This window comes from Cavia porcellus, unplaced genomic scaffold (assembly GCF_034190915.1).
Source record: "Cavia porcellus strain 051 isolate PalLab524CR breed Dunkin Hartley unplaced genomic scaffold, mCavPor4.1 scaffold_22, whole genome shotgun sequence".
Lineage (NCBI taxonomy): Eukaryota > Metazoa > Chordata > Mammalia > Rodentia > Caviidae > Cavia > Cavia porcellus.
In genome coordinates, this window is record NW_026947505.1 from 35,289,401 (window position 1) to 35,311,716 (window position 22,316).

General features: G+C 34.7%; 1 protein-coding gene across 8 annotated transcripts in view; it reads right to left on the reverse strand.

Annotated features, from left to right (window-relative positions):
- Positions 1–22,316, reverse strand: part of Adgb (androglobin) — a 119,172-nt gene that overhangs the window by 12,598 nt on the left and 84,258 nt on the right. For all 8 annotated transcript variants that reach the window (XR_010041956.1, XM_063233039.1, XM_063233038.1 and 5 more), the window contains 4 exons: positions 17,300–17,487; positions 15,288–15,472; positions 10,522–10,724; positions 9,897–10,008 (listed from right to left, as the gene is read on the reverse strand). Coding sequence is in view for 7 of the 8 variants with exons in the window: in XM_063233039.1 (XP_063089109.1) it covers positions 9,897–10,008; positions 10,522–10,724; positions 15,288–15,472; positions 17,300–17,487 (688 nt within the window). In the remaining variant the exon portion in view is untranslated. The remainder of the gene's footprint in view (positions 1–9,896; positions 10,009–10,521; positions 10,725–15,287; positions 15,473–17,299; positions 17,488–22,316) is intronic.

Sequence of the window (22,316 nt, forward strand, 5' to 3'; positions counted from 1 at the left end):
CTCTACCTCCCAACCCGCATCTTGCAGGGGGCCCAAGTCGAGCCCGCTGTGAGTAAGGGCGCGCCAGCTCGGAGGCCCCGGAGATCCTTCTACACCCTTATCTGGGCAAGGGTCCTCCAGTTTACCGCTTGTGACCCCCTGGATGGATACTCCCAGGAGATATTATGGGGATTCTCCCTGGCCACCGTAAACACCACAAATATGACTTTTCTAAATTGCTCCACCACAACCTGTTATATGTTACAATGTTGGGATAACAGTGCACTTTCAGCTGTTGTTATGCAGGTACTCCAGTTCGCACCGGTTCCAGTTATGGCGGACTCAGACGAGTTTCCTGTGATCCAGCTCGGGCCAACTCTCCAATTGGCTTTCATAAAGGAATGGGCAGGAACAGGGGCTCTGGCTACCATAACTACACTTGCCGCATTCGGCAGTCTACTTCTGCTCTGTCGGATTCGCAGACAAAGGAATAGGGACAAAATATCAAACAAGCATTGCTGATCATGGAATCTGGTCAAAGCCCGGCAGCATGCCTCGCCATGCTGTGACACAGGTGTGGAGAAAAGCATCGCAGGGGGTGTCGTCCTTGGCCAGGAGACACCCCGGTCCCCATGTTGGTGAGCATGCGGGTTGGGCTCATAAAACAATACTCCCGCCCCCTCCAAAAGAGCACCAACGAGTAGTGAGGCATTGTCATGACTGCGCAGCATGACGCCTCACGAGGGGCACCAACCTCTGGAGACCCTGCATCAGTTATAAAGAAAGGGGGAGATGTTGGGCGCAGGCGCTCAACATACCATACCCCAGCCGGGACTAAGGACCACGCCAGCTTCCGCAATGCGCTACTTCCCTCTTTAAATTAGCCAACCCGTGCGCAACCCGCGCTCACTCCGTACTCTGTGGCAACTCCTGATTGGCCACAGCTGGATATAGTAGCCAGAGCCTGCATCCCATTCCCGCCCTGCTTCCTCGTGGCAGCCTGTGATTGGTCACGGCCAAATATATAAACCAGAGCCCGCGTAAATAAACTAGCAGTTAACTGTCGTCCACAAAAGCGTCTCCTGTCTCCTGTTTCGTTGGAGCTGCGCCGGTCATTTCATGAGTCACCTCATAAGCAAGGTAAAATAGTAATTATGAGAAGTCCAAATATAAATATCTTGATATATAATATACATATATAATATGTAATACTGTTTGATTTTTTAAAAAGACCTTGAATTGGGTTCACATTGCATTCATTATGCAAAAAACAAAAAAACTGTAAGTTATGTTAGAGGTGAGAAAATATTGTTATAATCCTGCTCATAAAATTGGACAACTTGAAATCATGTTTTTAATAATGATCAATTTTATAGATGTTTTAGAAAATAGTTAAGAATTTCAAATAGGTAAGAACTACAACGCCAAGAGATAACACACTGATAAAAAGAATTTAGAGTCACAAATTATGAATTAAACCTGATGTCACTAGGACTCCCTCTCCATGCCTTCCAGTTCCTGTTTATGTGAAATTCACTGCCCAGGGAAACAATTGTTGCCCGGAGAGGTGCCGCAGGTGGCGCTGTGGCACTGTGTTACTCAGGCCTGTGTGTGTGTGTGTGTGTGTGTTTTGTTTTTTTTTTTTTTTTTTTTGTCTTTTTCCTTTTTATCGGAACCAGGGGTCGAACTCACAACTGCCTGCTCGCTTATGCTGCTGAGCTAAATCCCCAGCTCCAGGCCTGTGTTCTTGAAAAAATGGTAACAAAAATATCTTAGCTATAATTTAGGCCTCGTTTTTTTATTGTAAGGTATAATAATGTGGCTTTTTTATTTTCTTGTTTGTTTTGATTTTCTGTTGTGAGACAGGGTCTCACTATGTAGCCCATGCTGGTCTCAAACTCCCAGCAATCCTCCTGCCTCAGTCTCCCAAATTCTGACATTACAGGCATACAACACCACATCTGGCACAATATGGTGTTTTTTTAAAAAGAAAATCGGGTTATGTATTTTATTCCTCCTAGAAATTAAAATTTCAATTTAAATATTTAAGTGGACAACATTTTTATTAACTTCAGGATATATATAAAATTTTAAATTCAGTCATCAATATAATAATAAAAAGAGCTGGATTAACTTCTTTTGGATGCACTTATATTTTAAAAATAGGTTGATAATTTAAAGATATTAGTAACTGACATTTCTATCTTAAGAATTAGAACATCTAGACTTTAAGTTGTAAATATTAATGAAGCAATGAAGTAGATGTATTGATATTCAAATCTAATCAAATTGTCTACCTAAAAAACCATGTTTACAAACATGATTATGGACACTTTTGGAATTGCTTGAATTCTACAATGACTCCCAACATATTCTTTCAAAGAGATGTTTCAGCTTCATTTCAAATACAATTCAATTGTTGGTGTCTTTGCTTCTCAGCAACAAATATATTATTTGGTAGAAGTTTCCATTTAATTTTAGTCACTGCTCATGCTCATTCACACATGAAATGGTCAAGGGTGGTGTTAAAAAATTGTACATGTTATTATTATGAAGTTTTATTTCTTCCTTTACTATTGTACTTTTTTATTTTTAAATTTTTAATTTTTATTAGTACATATTTATAGCACATAATTGTTACATTTATTGTAGCAAAATAGTACACGTACATAATACATCTCAATTCTTTATTTCCCCTTCTCTTTACCTTCTTTTTATTTTTCCAGCATCAGATTCATTTATCTTATAAATCCTTACAAAATTAATTATCATATGTACAGATTGATAACCAGACTAACAGGTCAAAAATATATAAGACACATAAGACAACTGTATTATATCAAGGTACACTTTCAAATACCTTGTCCATGTTGTATTACAATCTCTCTCTCTCTCTCTCTCTCTCTCTCTCTCTCTCTCTCTTTCTCTCTCTCTCTCTTCCTATTATCTTTTATGTCACATTTATACATCTATACATCGAGTTTTTGCATAAGATAAACTATATGATATTTAAACTGGGTGGCTGATTTATTTCATTTAACATTATGTTCTCAATATGCATCTTTTTCCCTACAAATGACTCAAGTTTATCTGTATTTGCAGCAGACTTATTTCATTGTACATATAAATACATTTTTTTTATCCATTCATCTGTTTGGGACATACAGACCACAAACAAAATTTAGTTATTATAAATAGTGCTGCTATAAATATGACCATGCATACATCACTGTGGTATGATGTCTTTTAATTCTTCTGGGATGATACCCATAAGGGGAATAGCTAGGTCAAACAGAATTTCTATTTTTAGCTGTTTTAGGAATCTCTATATTGGTTTCATAGCGGTTGTACTAGTAGACATTTCCACTAAGCATGCAGAAGGATTCCCCCCCCCACCCCCTGGCTTTGCCTGCACTTGATACTGGTTGATTTCAGGAGGGAGATGAGCAACAAGGGCACGGCAGGGGGTCACGATTCTGGACCTCAAGTTAAACCTAAGTTACAGTGATAGAAACACCAAAATAGAAAACCAGACATCAAAGCAAAAAGCAGACTCATGACTCAATGGAACCGAATGAAAGACGCAGAAACAAGTCCATCCACAAATCCAGCTACATTATCTGTGACCAAGGGGCCAAATCCTTCTGCTGGAAGCCAGCTTCTTTTACAAGGGATCCTGGGAAAGTGGTTATCCACAGGATAAAGACTGATTTCTCACCACACACTAAATTAAACTAAAATCAAAATGGATCAAATATGTAAACATTAGAACAGAAACTGTCTTTTGCTGGAAGACAAAAAAAAAAAAAAAAAAAACCCAGCTGTGCAAGTAATACCAAATAACAACAAATGGAATCACATCAAATTAAAAGGTTTTGTACAGCAAAGGAAACCACCATTTGAGTAAAGAGACAACCTACAAAGTAGGAAAAAATTTTGCCAGCTACTCCTCAGACAAAGGACTAATATCCAAAATGCATAAAGAACTAAAAAAAAATTAGACACTCCCAAGGTGTTAAACTCCCAAATCAAAGAAGAGGCATTTGAAATGAATAGATACTTTTCAGATGAATAAATACAAACAGCCAGTAAATGCATGAAAAAAGTGTTCAACATGGCTGGCCATTTAAGAAATGCAAATCTTTGTACATTCTTGTATATCTCACTGGAATGATTTTAGAAAAAATATTCACTGTGAAGGAGACCTCCAATTTGAATTAAATCATCTGATAATTTTCTTTCTTTTTTAAGAGAATAAAACCAAACAAAATAAAACAGAATAAAGCCAATCACAACAAAATGGTGAAAGTGACACAGGATAGCAAAACAAGATGATAAGAAATCAGCGATCGCTACCATAGCTCCTCTTGTTATCTTCAAAATAGCTGTCCCTGTCATCAGCCATAATAAAATCAAACAGAACAGAATAGAGCCAAGCAAAACGAAATGCTGAAAGCAACACAGGACTTCAAAAGATAATAGGAAATCAATAATGGCCACCATATTATATCTTGTGATCTCTGAAAGAGCTTTCCATGCCATCAAATATAATAATATAAACAAAACAAAACATAATAAAACCACTCAAAACAAGACAATGAAAATGATACAGGACTTTAAAACAAGCTAATAGGGAATTAACAATGGCTACCACCTTCCCTTTTTAGACATTTCCTCCTCTTTTCCTGTCACAATATCTATTGTGTATTTTGGACCCCATAACTCCTTTTTATAGGGAGACAACATGATGTTCACCTATGTGAATCTGAAACATTTCACCAACAGCATGATCACAAAGTTATATCCATTTACCTCCAAGAGTCTTATGGTTACCCTTCTTTATAGTTGAGTAGATTTCAACTGCATAAAAATGGCATATATTTCTTATCCATTCTGTGATTAATGGGCAAGTTACCTCTGCTTTTATCTGGCTCCCTGTCACATGAAGCATTGTTTCTGTCCTTTGACTTTCAGTGTATGAATTTCTTTTTGAGTTAATATGTTTCTTATATGTCGCATATTGATTGATCTTGTTTTGTGATTCATTCTGCCTGTTTTTCTATTTATTGGTGAATTGAGGCCATCTACATTAATGGCTTTGGCCAACATATACTGGCTCATCCCTTCCATGCTTTTTTCCTGACATTGGGTGCCTACTTTTCTCCTTCAATTGTCTGCCCCCCTCAGTGATCACACTCTGCCATTGTTCCTGGAATGGTCATTTTTCTCTCTCTCTAGAATATACTTCAGTACTCTTGGTAAGGTTGGTTTGGTGGTCATAAATTCCTTCAGTTGTTCTTTATCATGAAAGCATTTTATTTTTCCATTAATTTTGAAAGATAGTTTTGCTGAGTACACCAATCTGGATTGGAAGTTGTTTTCTTTCTGGATTCAAAATATTTCATTCCAAGCTCTTTTGAGTTGATGGTTTGGGTTGAAAAGTCTGACATGATTCTGATAGGTTTTCCTTTACAAGTGATCTGCTTCTTTTCTCTAAGAGCCTTTATTATTCTGTTCTTGTATTGAATTTCTGGAATCCTGATTATTATATTCCAGGTGTTGATTTATTTTGGTTTTGGCTAGTTGGAGTTCCACATGCTTCATTTATCTGTATATTAGGTCCTTACAGTATGTTTGGGAAGTTCTTAAATATTACTTCTATAAATAGTCGCTTTATGTCATTTGTGTTGACTCCTGCTTTTTCACTGACACATATCACTCTTAAATTCTTTTTCTCTGTATTTTCTCACCGCATTCAATATTTATTTCATGGCTCCTTATTGTTTTTAAGAGATCTTCCCTTCCATGATCGCTAGGGGCCATCCTGTCTTCAAAGTATGAAAGTCTATCTTCTAAGCGGTAATGCTAGCTTTCAATAGAGTTTTGAATTTCCTGGATATCTCTTTGAGTCTGTTTCATGCATTCCAATTTTCTATGTTGTTCATTCAATACGCACCTTTTAAAAATAAATCTATGTCTTCTTTTATTATGTGTGTCATTTCTTCTTTTATCTGAGATACTATTTATGATCTGATTTCTTTTACAGCTTCACAAAGTGGTTTCTTTACTTCAGTTGCCATCATTCCAGACATTCCAGGTGTGTCACTTCCACTTTCTTCTATGTCCGTGTCTCCTGGACTTGTTCTGTTTAGGTTAAAGGCAAGAGATTGCCTTTGTTCCTTTGTCTTGAAATTTTCCTGGGTTCCTTCAGATGAGTGGGTTGTAGGGTCCCAGGCACTTCCTGTGTTGGCCACCTGTCCACAGTGTAAGGGATGGGTTAGGCACTTGGGTTTCTCCTAGTCCAGGTTCATAGGGAGGTGGTGGGGTGCAGGGGGGACTTCTCCAGACAATCACGGCTTCTCCAGGACATGGTTGGCTCGTTCTCTTGGCTCACATTGGCTTCAGGTCCCTGGCTGTAATGGTGGCCAGTAGGTTTGTAGGTCCTAGGCTTGCTGTTTCTTCTACCCACCCATGCTAGTTACCCTGGAGAGTCCTGATGGTGCATGAGCATGGAGGCTTTATCTTCTCCTACTCTTTGCTGACTACACAGGGGAGAGTCCTGATGGTGGCTGGTGTTCATGCATAGGCTGGGCTGGCTGCTTCTCCCAGCAATTTTCTGTTTTGCTGAAGGGGAGAAAGAGCTTTGCTGGGGATTGAACCCAGGGCCTTTCACATGCCAGGCAAGTAATCTATCACTGAGCTACATCCTCGGCCCAGTAAGAGTTTTTCCATAATTTATGCTGGCATTATTTATTTCTGTCATGTGGTTTATATTCATAATTTCTATAAACAATGACAGCATGAATCTTTATGGCATAGGAAGACAAGCATAACTAAATATTATAATATAAAATCATAAATTTAAAGCAATACAAGAAACTAGAGAGAGATCACATAGTCAAAAATTTTTATAAAAAGAGGTTCAGTTCTCATTATCAGATTACCATAATTCCTAGCCTCCAGATATTTAATGTAAAATTTACTTTTACCATGAGTTGTCCTTAAAGAACAAAAAAGAAATGAAAGTAGCTTTGCTGAGCACATGAGTGTGCACAAAATCGTGCTGTCCTTTTATTTTGATTCATTTCTATATATGTAAAAATTTTATTTTTACATCTATTCCTTAGCATAAGATACTTAATTATACTAATACTAAATATACATTACTCTGTACTTCTTTTTTTTTTTTGTCTTTTTCATTTTTTTTTTTTTTATCGGTACTGGGGATCGAACTCACGACCGCCTGCTTGCAAGGCAGGTGCTTATGCCGCTGAGCTAAATCCCCAGCCCCCTACTCTGTACTTCTTTGCAAGAGGAAGACACAAAACTACCATTGTTTGCACCATCCATTATTTCTAGCATAGTCAATTTATATAGAGGGAAACATTTAGGTTTTTGTTTTGTTTTGTATTTTGGCACAGTATGTGCTAAGAAATTTCAATTTGAGATTCTTAATTTAAAGGACACTAAAAGTGACAACATGACAAAAAGTATACAGAAAAAATGAAAGATGGTACTATGCAAAAAAAAAAAAAGAAGATTTCTCATGTATTTTCCTTTAGAACTTTGTAGGTATGGGTTGTTGATTCCAAAACAATCAAGGGCTCAAATTAGCACCTATCTCTCATTGGTAAGACAGAAGTAGGAAGAATCGAGTGGGCTTGGGAAACCTTAACAGCAGAGAGAGGGTCCAAGGCTGTTTTTCCAGGAGGCTACTCTAAGAATAGAGAAAACCAGAGCGAATTTTTGGTGCAACCATCATGAGGGAACCAACATTCAGCCAGAGTTATGGCCTGCAAGGAGTTTTGGGCTTCCACTGATGATCATTCATTGAAAAACTGTGTTCTTTTTTAGTCAGCAAGAGCACTAGATCAAAGTTCTGCCTTACTATAATTCTGTATTTACAGTGGTATGGACAGTGACTAGGAGAGGGAAGATTAAGCTAGAATGAAAAGATATTTTAGCAAAATTCAGATTCCATGAAATTACCTCGGGAATGTCTGATAAGATGTACATATATTAAACAGACAGCCACTTGTCCCAAAGCCAATCTTTGCATACTGGAGAGTTACATACGTAACTCATAGGAACAGCACAGAGGCAGGCTCTACGTACCACTTTCTCTTTCTGTCTGAATTCTACACAGTGATAAAAGAACACAGCACACTGAGCCAGAATCTTGTCAACAGGAAGCCCAGGGAATTGAGACATACTGTCTGGCACCAGCATGGCATATTCATGTAGGGATTATGCAGTGAACATTTCCCAGCATCTGCTGTCTGCTTCTGCACATGCAAACAGGAGGGTGAGGGAGACAAAGTACTTGGCCCCAGCAGGGAGCAGCAGAGGAGGCCAGGAAGCCTGCTTTCCCACACAGTGATGTATTGCTATGGAGCATCGCAACGTGTTGGGAACTAGTGAGGATTTGTGCTGTTATATTTAGTTTTATAATTTTTCTTTGAATGTTATCATCTACACTAGCATCTGTCCTTTTTAATCAAGGTTAAATCTAGCAGTATAATGGTTTATTCATACCTCTGCATAAACAGGTCTTTATTAATGCTTTCTTGTTCAGGAGCCTGAACAGAGTTTTTCACAATTAGTAATTCTCATGTATTCTTTTAATTCATGTACTCAACAAATATTATGGACTGCTGACTGTGTGGATAGGCTCTAACTAGAGATGGCATAAGATACCAAAAGGCAAACAAGTAAAAAACTTCCTGTACTGCAAATAGGGGAATCCAGACAATACAACATAAAACACAGCAGTCCCCATTATCTACAGAGAACATGCTCTAAGTGTCCTCCATGGAGACCAAATTAGCACCAAAGTCTACAAATATGTTCATACCTATACATGCACGTCTATGATAATGCTTAATAATTTAGGTACAGTAAAACATTTTTGAAATAACTAATAATAAAATAGAATAATCCTAAAAACAATAAAAGCTATATGAATGTGCTTTCTCATCTCAAATCTTTATGATACTACAGATAAATTTTCTGATTATGGTTGGTTTCCCACAGATAACTAAAACCATGGAAAATGAAACCATGACTAAGGAACTGTACAGTATTTATTAAAGAATGATTAAAACTGAGAGCTAATACCTTACTACCTTAGCACATGTATGATATAACTATATGTATTATATATATAATATTTTCTGGCAGATGAAAAGTAGGCTATCATTAAGGCTCCTACAGAGTATTTGGACTAGAGCTTATGTGGCCAGAGTGCTTTTACTTCTTATGCTATTTCCTTTTGAATTGTGTGATTTATTTTTTAATGTTATATATTATTTATATGATTAGGCAATGTTGCTTAGGTTTCTGAAAGAACACAGTAGATAATACATATTCCTCACATTTGATTATCATACTGTATAACGTGATATAAAGCTCAGGACCAGAAACTGTTTGAAATTTCCTTTTGATTCTCCTTTTCAAAGCATCAAGCTATTCTTTCCTATCCAGGAAGACTGAGAATAGTTTATATTTTGAGAAAATAAAAAGCGTCATCTTCAGGGAGAGATTCTCAGCTGGAATGAAGGATTTGTTAAATATCTTTTAAGAGCTTGTCTTTTTTGTTATACTTTCTCAACAACTTGGGGAAGATATAATTTTATAAACATAAAAGTTTCCTTGAAACAGTTTCTTAAAATGTCCAAAAGTATATCCAATGTGTAATTTTTGCTAACTAAACAAAAATGTTTAAATTAAGTCTTAATAAGCATATATTAATGTTTCTATAAATCAGGCAGTAAAAGTTTAAAACGTATAATCAACACAAGGAATGTGAAAAGATATGGAATATAAATCATAAAAAGAGATGAAATCATTATGTGATCAATTTATTTTGACATTATATAAAATGTAAAGTACATGGATAAACACTGGGGATGACATACCTTTCATATCTTTTTTCTCTAAGTCCTTCAATGCTTGGACAAATGTCAACTGACTTTCAGTGAGAGGCCAACTGTTATACAGCACCAAACACTGTATGATATACTTGTATTCCTGTGAAATCAAATGCAATTTTTAAGAGCAAATGATAAAAATAGACACAGTAGGTGTCTAATATAATTTATTGTACTAGGCACCTACAAAGTTAGACGCTTTTAAAAATTCTGTAACATCACTATCTATAAAAATTTAATATCCTTACATCCTTACATTAATATCCTTACCTGACACGATCTAAATTTCTAATTTTTTCACCTCAATGAGTACAAGGTAGTATCTCACTGCTGTCATATTTTTGTATTTCTCATATTATTAATGAGGTTGAGTATTTTTTCAAACAATATAACTGCACCTATGTTATAGGGTTAGCGTACAGATTAAATCTACCATATATTTAAAGATATTGACATAGAGAAACTGTTCACAAATTCTCATTCTTCAAATCTGAATACCATTATGGTGATATTGCATGCAGAAAGTATTACACATTGACAATTTTTAGAGGATTATTTTATGGCAGATTTTTATGAACAGCCCAACTGAGCAGTTTTTCTAATGCTACTATACCTGCTGGGGCATGGCAGAATTCTCTTCTGTAGTGGGGAGCACAGTGATTACTTCGTCTTCCAACAGAGGCAGGGCACTGTCTACTAACACACTTCCGCGTCTACTCTTGTAGGGTTTTTGACTTCCTGGAGCAGATTTCTTCTTAGTATATACTTCTGACTCTTTCTTGGGTGGACTATGATATGGAAGAACTTTCTTGTTAGCTAAATAAGGAAAATATTAAATTAGTGTGTGTGGCATGCAATTTATTGCTGATTAAATTATTTTATAATATATTCAAAGGGATGTTTATTTGAACAAGATTAAAAAACAAAATCATCACCGGATTCTTTGAAATATTCTATTTTTAAAGAAATCAACTCTGAATTATGTGACCTACATAGAGCAGTACACATTTTGAACGAGCATTCATGGCTAAAAGCATACACAACATTTGAATAACACCACAATCCATGCACATGATTTTTCTCATGTATTATATGCATTCATGTTATCACATTTATCAAAGGATTTACTTTAATCTTTAATTTTATATGCATTATTTTATAATTAAAAGGTACTATAAGTACAGCTTGGATGCATAAAGTATAAATATGTTAAATCTTATTAATTACTAAATATGTAAGGAGGTAACATACGTGAACGACACAGGAAATTCTAGTTCCAGCCATAACAGAGTCATTTGCACTGGACATATTGTCCCATCAAAACATTATAAAATTAAACAGAATGTGTAAAGCAAGCATTTTCAGTTATTGTAGAATATATAGCCCAAGATTCTGGTTCTTGAGAGGTAGGAAACATGGAAAGTGATTTCTTCACTTTTCCAAGAAAGAAATACAAAAAGTAGAGATATGAAAATATGCTTCACTAATAAGAAGTAAAATATAAATTAATACTTTGAGCACTCATGTGGCCAAAAGTCAAAAATACTGCACAGCTCATAACAGATAAGGGAAACAGTACAAAATTTATCAATGTATGAAAAAAATCAAAACTACACACATACATACACCCAAAAATTCTACTTCTTGCATTTATCCAATACATATGCATACATGAATTTAGAAACTCACACATTGTTTTTTAAGATTCTTCATGATCTGTGAAACAATATATTGAAATTATTGCAGATATGAAAGTTGGAGCCTGAGATAACCATGTGAAATAAAATCTTTTACTTTCCCTAGGCCATAGTACTAACTCAAACGCTCAAATTTTATAGAAAATCACAAATTTTAAAGTAACCCTACAGCATGAGTATTGGTATAATATTTTATTCTTGAAACTCATGATATTCTGTAAAGTCCCATAATACAATACAAGATGTAAATAAGTCCATATTTAATGTTTTGTTACTGGAATCTACATTTTTGAAATGGAGTTTATCCCTCGGTGTTTATTCATATGCATTGCCATATCCTGTACACACACATTCACATGCACACACACCACCACCACCACATTTTGCATGTATTTTCGTGGTTGTATTCCAGAAACATATATTGTAAAAGATTTCAATAGATATGTTTCCAAGAGAAGCAACTGTAAAAAGTAATTTCACTGATGTATCTGCTTGTATAACTCACAAACATAAATGAGTAGTATCTGTTCAAAATCTAAATTTCCTGTTTGAAAACTACATAAAAAAATATCCAATTCACAATACATCTCTATCACTCCAAGCGAAGAAATTTTTTTGTAAAATAAAAATTTTTCGGTAAAATGTAAAAGTAATATATAAATAAAAATGCAACTGCAAATAAAATTCAATTGTGTAAAGGTGTAAGTTTACCTTATCTATATATTCAAGGCAGCCAGAGGAAAAATAATTACAGATTTTTGTTGGGATGAACTTGAAATTCATTTAGAAAATGCAACTATACAAATAGAATCATCTTGTAAAAGCAGACCCGTCACAGATGTTGGGTTTGTTTTGATCAATTTCAGTCATCCTTTTACTCAATTTTACTACCTCTTTCTCATAAAGTTAAGCCACGTTAAGTTAAGCCAACTCATAAGGTTGGCTTAAAACCATTAGATGTAACCTTTATTTTAAATGATTACATTTTGAAGTAAAATAATGATAAACTGTATGACCTTTGGGTCATAAGCAGCGTTTATTTTCATGAAGTTCTACCTAAACATTAAGATAAATGCTGGTCAAACAAGTGATTTAAGGAGAAGGAATGAGATGAGAATTGGGAGAGCTGCACGTAGATGCCCGCTAAGCTTTTGAAATTAAGGCATCCTTCTACGAAGTAAATTATAAAACTGACATGAAATGCAATTAAAACTAAGCTCATCAATTCTCTGGTTTATGTAAGTGGAGCGAGGGCAGGTTTGGATGAGAAACTATCAAGTATTAATGTGTTCTCATTATTGGGAACAATGCAGAGGAATATTCATGAACAAAATGTAAATGATGGGGTAAATGACAACATATGCAAAAGAACAGCTCAGTCTTACTAAAAGCATCTGGGATGTTTCCTGTTCTCTGTGCCTTACATTCTACATTTATTTCCTATTTATATCATTTCTGTGTTGTGTCTTCTCAATTCCATGTTCCTCCAAGTCTTATTCCTATTGGAAAGGCATATCCCTGGATGGCTATTTTGTTGTTGTTGTTCTGGGGATCAAACTCAGGACCTTGTAGTTGCCAGGAACGTGCTTATGCCACTGAACTAAATTTCTGGCCCCCTTGGATGGGAATGACAATTCACACATTGTTATTAGAATGAATAGCAAAAGGCTAGACAGAATATATTTGGAGATTGTTTTTAAAACATAATTGTAAAAATTAAATCATATGCCAATGAACAATATAACAGTACTATATATAAAATTGTATAGCAGCCTGAGCTCTACAAAAGTATACTACAAAGTATACATACAAAACTATATACCACTGAATATACTTTTTAAAAACAAGATGTAATTTTTGAATTAAAATGTCAACTGGTAAAAGAAAAAAAATTTGCATAAATTTTTAAAATACAGAAATGTTTTTTAAAAATAAGTACGAATATTAATAACTAGATTATAAACATAAAAGAGTAATTAGAAATTGAATAATAAATCCAGCAGGTCATTCTAAGAAAACATAGATAACACTGAAAAATCCCAGAAATACCTGCTCAAGAATAAATTTTTAAGTACAAATAAATAACAACATTCAATAATGATTATGGAAGCACTGAGATTTTTAAATTATAAAACAATCTTTACACGCAAATTTATGCAGATATATTTGAAACACTAGATGGCTCTGACACTTGTAAATAAAAAATACATATTATAAAAATGAAAAAGTTTGGAAAATAACTTTAGAAATTATTTTTAAAATTATTAAGAAAACAAAGGTCTATCCTCTGAAAACTTTAGACTTAAGAGTTTTGAGACCCAACCTAATAAAATTTTTAAAAATTAATGATTTCTCAAGTTTTAAGTGATTTTCGAAAGTAGAAAAACTAGGAAGTTCCTAAAGTACTTTAATAGCTTCTTATATGTCTGTTTGTTTGTTTGTTTGAGACAGGATCTCACTGTATAGTTCAAACTGGTCTTGAACTCACTTATGTAGCCCTGGTTGGCCACTAACTTGGAGTGATCCTCTTTCCTCAGCCTCCCCACCTCTGAGATTACAGGCATGTACCCCACACCTGGTGTTTCCCTTAATTTTAACTAGGGAAGTGGAAAAGATCAATGTACAGATACAAATGTAGAGGAAAAACACATCCATGAAGGTATGAATTTAGGAATATGATCCAACAAACTAAATAAAATCATATATTCTAAACATGAAACCATGGTGGCCAAAGAAGCTTTATTTCAAAAATACAAAAGTGATTAAGACTATAAAGTAAACTTATGCAATTTAATTGGCTAGAAGTTGATGATTTATAAAAGCAATAATGTATAAGGTTCTAAACCTATTCCATACTAAAATTCTCAGCTATAAGTAGAACTTTCTCAAATTTCATAAAAGTCAATTATTAGTAAGCCACCAACAAATATACTTAATGGTAAATGCTACAAGCTCTTCTATTTCAAAAACATAAATATAACCTCATCAGTTTTATTTAACACTATTTAAGGATCATAATCAACATACAAAGGAGAAAAGCTACAATTTTATTAAGAAAAATTTCAGCAAAATATGCAAAGTTCTCATCAAGCTTAAAATGTAAATGCAAAGATGATGAATAGGTATAAGAATTATACTTTAATAGAATTTTTGGTTAAAAATTATATTTTTCCATATAATTATGAGATTCCTGTTCCTTAGTCTATAATTTTTCCAAATGTTCTGCATTGATCATGATTTTAAAGTTAGAATCAAGTTAAAATAAACAATATACTTCACAATATAATTGTTAATTATTTTACAAATAACTCACCTAATTTATTGAGATTATATTGAAAATAGAAACTGTAAAGTCCATTAATTTCACTAAGTAGAGCATTTTCTAAAAACAAGGAATTAGGAATAAAAGTAAAAAATTATTTCAAAGTAATAAAAATTGTACTTCTTGGTTAGAAGGTCCATGTAATAAGAAAGCAAATTTTCCCACAAAGTAAAATCTTTAGAGCCTAATTTCACATGCTGTTATATTGAGGTGACTGGCGTCAAACACAGTGTTTCTTATATTTTTCTGTAAAATTAATTTAAATGGTCACTTGCTATTTTAACTTAAAACATTTTAAAATGTCACAAAGTAAGTGTTTATTTATTAATCCAAATACCCAACTCAAGAAGACACACTTACACTGGAAACTCACAGATTTCTCATTCCCCAAGAAAGTAAACGCTGGGATTATAGCTTGGCCTTTTCCAGTGGAGCTCACCATAGTTTCTTCGTTTTCTAGCACCTGCAGCTTGATGAAAGCATCTGGCTTGGATGTGCGCACTTGTATTGTAATAGGTTGTACTAATGCCACTTTAACAGAGTACCTAGTAAGAAAAGAATCTAACTTTATAAGCAAGCACATCGGGCTTTCCATCAAGTAAAGAAAATGGTATAATTTTCTCGCATGATGATCTAAAAATAAAGCCATTTCATAAAGTCCACATGTATTCAAGAAATAGTAGAGCTACTGGAGACTTTGGCCAAGTATCCAAAAGACAGACAAACAAAATGTTAACGTGTTTTTATCACCATCAGATCCCAAGCACAAAAAAAAAAAAAAATTCCTTTGTTTCTAAGATCTGATAAGCAGTCATGAAATTTGACAGAACTAAAAGCCTTCATATTTACTAGATCTGTAAACTACACGCCATCTCCTTCATGACCCTTACCTTTGTAGTTAGTCAAAGAGCACAGAGGACTGTTGCAGAATTTAAAGATAGAGAGATCAATGGAGAAACAGGAGGACTTTATTAGGGGTACACCTGGCTCAGTGGGTGGGACACCTGTCCAAATGGCTGAGCATAAACAAAGGAAAGGTTCCAGGTTTTATACATGGTAAGAGGTGTCAGCCTGCTTAGTGACATGTGAACAGGTAAGGTTACAGACAAAGGCTGTTATTCATGTAATGACAGCTTTGTAAACAGAACCTTTGAACCTCGTGAGGACAGGAAGGTGTTATAAACCTGGATGTTGGATGTCATGAGGTGCTACAGGACTCTTTCTTCAGGGCCATAACTGTCATTCCTAATCAGGAACAGAGCAGAAGTCAGTCCTCAAGGAAAACAGATGCTGGTGAGAATGGGCTGCCGCAGGACTCTGTTTACAGGAATGTAGTTGTTAAACTTCTCTGTAACCTCACAGAGCCATGTACTTTCAGGGAGGGAGTTCGAGGGAGAGTTTTGGTTTTCTTCTGAGTTCTGCATTAGGCATAAGCAGAATCCTTGCAAGATCCTCTCTTAACAGTATTTTCATTCTATCAAAATATAGAGAGAAAGTAAAATAATACAGCCTCTATCTCACCCTTTATTTTACAAATTGGAAACCTTTGGCAAGAAAGCCAAAAACCCACAGTCTAACCCATCCTTCCCAACTCCCACCCTAGGGAGGAGAAAGTATGTTTCATTTATGGTTTTTTGTTTGTCTGTTTGTTTTGTTTTGTTTTATGTGGGGTTTTTTCCCTCCATATTTTATAGTGTTTCAATGCAAATGCTAAGGACTCAATGTTTCAGTCTCTAGAAATGCGTCCTTCTCAGGATCTTTTCTCCCTTGCATCATAAAATATCCTCCTGTTTTTATCTGTGTTACAATAGTGATTGAATTGGTAATAAAGAATAGGCATGTAGGTGAATAAGGGAGACACTATAGTATAAAAAAGAAAATACAATAGAGCGATGGATTCCAGAAACACAAGTTTTACAAACCAAGCACAACGCTGGTGTGAAGGCATGCAAGGGCGTTGAGAGCAGAGGAGGGCAAAGAGACGAAAGGCATGTCAGAATTAGAATCCACACAACCAGTTTATGAAAGAGAACACAGTCCATGCTGAGACTACTCAGGGAGAGTATAGAGGAGCATAAAAATAAGGTCCCCTTGACAGATGAAAAAAAGTTGCACCAGAATCTGCTCAAAGTCAGATCAAAACGAGGAGAAAGTAATGAGGAGGAAGTGTTGAGAATAACGTCTAATGAAAGTCAAGATGGAGTCCAAACAAATATCTTTATCATTATATTCATCCGTGTACTCACGTAACTCCAAATTATTTCCAAAAGAGTACAGAAATTGAAATTCAGAACTGACTCTGGATTTTGTTGCCAAATTTGTTTAACCTGATATATTACTGTCTTTAAAGGAATGCCCCCCGTGCCATATACCTGAATAAAATTTTCTTATCATTAGGTATGTAGTAGTCTCTGATTTCCTTTATGGAGAAGGTGTTGCATGGAGTTTCTCGGGAGAGGAATGGAAGCGGGGTGTAAGGGCCAATGAGGCGCAGTTTCCATTGTGAGGCCGGCACAAACATGTCACCACTAAATGCTTCTGCCACGAACGTGTATCCCTTCTGTAAAAAAGTGCAGTTACAAAGACATGAGTCACATTGTCACTAGTCTTTCTCTATTTTAATGAGTAAAAGTTTTACGATTTTGATATACCTGTGGATTCCAAGATCTCTTAATTGACATCAAACCACTAACCCTGTATTTTGAAACCCCTCTTGGAAAGCATCATCATAAATGTCTACAGGAAAATTCTTTTTCTAATTTTAAACAGAAAAAAGTACAAAATCATAATAAAACAGAATTTCAAAATAGGCTAATAGGAAAGCAACAATAACGAACACATTGCACATTGTTATATTCACAGTATTGTTCAGGGCATAAAATATAGGCATGAAGCATTGTTCAGAAAATTGCCTACACAAAATGTTCCCCTTAATGAACTCAGAGGAACTAACTCTAACTTCCTTGTGTGATTTCTGAAGTAAAAAACAAGGTGCTTAAACACAGTAAATAATTACTATGCTTTCTCTAGTTCTTCTGATGCTCCCTGTGGTAATTTTAAAATCACTGCATTATTCTGAAATAGCTCAGTAGCTTCTTTAAAAAAAGAAAAAATAGCAAAAAATGTTTCAAAATGGGCAAATAGGAGAGTACAATAATTAATATATTGCATATTGTTATCTTCTTAATAGTTACTCAGTGTAAGATATCGACATGAAATATTAGCACAGACCTTTCTTTTCAATGAACTAAGAGAAACTAGCTATATAACTATCTTAACTATCCTGTGTGTACATATATATATTTTTTCTCTTCCCTTCCTTTCTTTCCCCTTTTCCCCATCACAGTTTCTGTTTTTTATTTTTTAACAGTTTCTTCCCAGTTCACAATGCCTATTTTATATTTTGGATCTTATTTACTCATGCAGATTCTCACACTAGTGTGACAATACGGATGTTTATACATGTGGGTCTGATTTATTTCACTTAGGAGTATGGTCTCAAGTTGTTACCATTTACCTATAAAAGCCTCAACCTTATCCTTATTTATAGCTAAGTAGTCCTCCATTGTACAGAAACACCATGTTTTTTATCCATTCTGTGGTTGATGGTTACTTATTTCCACATTTAGCTATTATAAACTGTGCTGTTATAAACATGAGTGGACATATACTGCTGTGGAAAAATGTTTTTAATTCTTCAGGGAAGCTACCCAGAGGGGAAATAGTTGTGTCAAATGGGACCTGTAATAGTAGTTTTTTAAAGGCATCTCCACCCTGATTTCCACAGTGGTTGTACCAGTCTACACTCCCACCACAGTTCTTTTTTCCCCATAGTCCCTTATCTGTTACTTGTTGATTTCTCGATAATAGCCACTCTTATGGGAGTGAGAGGGAATCTCAGTGCTATTTTTTTTGCATCTCTTGAATGACTAATGATGCTGAGTATCTTTTCATGTATTTATTTTCCATTTTATTTCTTCACTTGGGAAGTATATATTCATCTCAGATGCCCATTTTTGGATTGAGTCTTTGAATTTTGAGAGCCTGATTTTTTTCAATTTTTCATCTATAAGTTCTCCCCACTCTGTGGGCTGTCTTTTCACTCTGTTGATTTCTTTTGTTGTGCAAAAGGCTTTTTATTAAGATGAGATCCCATTTGTTGATTTTTTTGTAGTATTTCTCACACAGTCTCAGTTTTATTCATGAAGTCTCTGCCTTCCTCTATGTTTTTAAGACTTCTACCTATTTTCTTTTCCAGTAAATTTAGTGTTTCTGTTTTAATATTCAGATGTTTGATACATTTTGCTTTTAGTTCAGTGCATGGTGACAGACAAGGGTCTAGTTTTAGTCTTTGACATGTGGAAAGTCACTTTTTCCAGCACTGTTTATTAAAAAGGCTATCTTTTTTTGCAGCGATATTATTTGATATTCTTATCTCACAGATACATCTTTCCAGACTACAGAGACAAAAAATGTTCTAAGATCTTAGCAATGAAGGTGAAATAACAGCCGCTCTGACCCAGTGGTGTCCAGATGTGTATCCAGAGATGAGCTCCTTGCGTTGGAGAAAAGCAGCAGATAAGAATGTAGGAAAGATTACTTCATGGTGGACAATAGCTTCACTCCACATAATTGGATATCTGGTCAAAATGTCAATGAATCAAACACTGGATCTCATGAGATGGAAGTTTCAACACAATTCTGAGTTCATAATTCTGTTTCTCCTAATAAGTTTATAATTCTGAGTTTATAATTTCAGTTTCTCCTAATAAGGAATTTAAAAAGACAGATTGACTTACAGTTATTCTCTGTAGCAACTGTACTTTACTTACAAAACCGCACAAGAAATTAATAATTTTTGTAAACATTTAAGATGCTTTCCAAGAGGGATGTTAAAATACAATGTTAGTGGTTTGATGTTAATTAAGAAATCTTAGAATCCACATATACATCAAGATTATAAAACAATCTTGTAATGTTTTATAAAAGATTGTAAAACATTACAATATATAGGACAGTCTCAAATAGGGACAAAGTGACTACTCAGTCTTTGTAATTGCACCTTTTTACAGAAAAGAGAAAAATGAAGAGATTCAAACCAGGCCATAGCTACATTATGGAAGGCAGCCGAGGTGGAAGCTCAGTGCTTTAGTACATGCGAAGGCATATATACCTGCAAGGTACAATGCACAGACATATTGCTACTTTTATTATTTGAGCTTATTGTACTAATACATTAAAGAAGCAAAATAAAGTTGAATGACTTATCTTGTGTTTGGACAGATTCAGAAAATAATTTTAAGCAAAACAAGCTATAAAATCATAGGCAAGTGAAAATCTACAGCTATACTAGTGATAAAACAGTAAGACAGGACATCCCTTCACACGGTGATTTAGAGGCAGTAGTGCTCACAAGAGGCTTGGAAGACTCTTACCAAATCCGTAGGTACTCTGTAAAGGGGGAAAACAAAAACTCAAATGCAGGAAGGCAATTTAAAGGAGAAGCACACCAGATACATTTCAGAATCAGGGATATTTAGAAAGGAAAACAGGGCTGCCACTTGACCTTGGTACTACTTACAGCTCAGGTGTGTTGAACACACCATCTCGGGAAAGCATCTAATCTCCTGAGGATAAAAACCAGGGCAGCTGTAGCTCAGGGGAGGGAGGGAGCGATTAGTGCCCAGCTGCCCAGTGCTCCAGCAACTGCTGCCCAGTGCTGCCTACCATGGCTCGCTCCTACAGGGAGACAGAACCTAAAAAGAGTCAATAGAACGGAGAAGGTAGAAGGAATAAGACAGAGGAAATGGGGATGTTTTGTGCACTCTGAACTTGACAATTAAGGCAGAACAAACATTTTCATACATTGTTTCAGAATGGACCGTGTTAGGATAGCTTATCTAATGACATAGAACTCATTTCTAGAATTCAATAGCACCTATGACTTTGATAGAATCTCCCTTTAAACAAAATTATCTTTTTCCTCTTACTATTTGGGATTTTCCATTGCTAATCACAAATTAAAGAAATAGTTTCTGTTCCAAAGGAAATCTAAGCCACATTTGATAAACACACACTCAAAAAGCAGTTCACTACTGTCAGGACTGGGTTTGTTCTTGAATAACTAGTTTTCTTCCGCTATTATTTGTTAATACCCAGAGTTCTGCTATCATGAAGAATCAGTTATACATAAGGTAATTTTTATAATACTACAATTTTTAATAAAATGTTATTCTTAGGACGAGGGAAAATAACTATAGTATAAAAGAAAATTGAGATAAATAAATGTTTATATATTTACAACTTTTATTAACAAATATCTTGTATTATTTCAAAAGCAATTAAGATAAATTATATGTATGAACATATGAATAAAAAGTTATAATAAAATGATATATTGATTTAGTTGGGCTTAATCAAGTGAAAAACTTTTTAAAAATTACATCTAAATGTAAAATACCATATATAGATTACTGCACACAGAATATTAATATTCATCAGATTTTTCATAAAATAAAAATGTGAAATTTTGCCCAATTTAAAATAAAATAAGGCTCAAGCTGTAATTTGATAAAATGTTCAAACGTAAAATCTGACTGAAATATCAAAATTTCTCTTAAAAATAATAGAAAAAATTTAAGAGTTTAATAGAATATACTCGTTTTTAAAATTATAATGAAATATAAGTAAAAACTCACTAAAATATCTTAAAATGTTATACATAAATACATCATATATGTCAGTTGATCTAAATTGTTTCATCAAGATTTTTGTTGTAGTGACTTTAAAGTTTCCTAAATTCCCTCATGCAGCTCAAAAGCCTTACTAGGTTTTTACTAACATATTTTAAATGTATTTTTCTTATAAAATGAGCACTCAGTAGATAGGTATGTCTCACATAAAATAGCACATAGCATCATAGGCTGAAATGAACCTCAGAACTCAAGTATAATCACAACTCAAAGAGAAAAGTAAAGGGATTCAAAGCCATGCCACACCTACAATATGGAAGGCAGAGCTAAAACAAATATCTTGGTTTCTTTGCCAGCTATACATTGCCCTTTATCATCATTTACTATCAAAGGAAATAACTTAAAGCATAAAGATGAAATTTAAATAAGGAAGCCATTGGTTTGAGTGAAAATTAGAAGTCAAGGCCTGTCATTCCACGCAGCAGGACAACCATGCTACCGCGCTATACACTTTAGACAGTGAAGGGTTTATGCACCCTTGCAAAAGATGATGGTAATGGGAGGTAGATATGTAACCTCAATCTTCAGAAATAAATACTCCGTGAGTGAAATGAAATGGAAAATGGACTAAATAAGCTCTTTAGATCCATTTCTTTTCTTCTTTTTTATTTCAGTACCAGGGATCGAACTCACAACC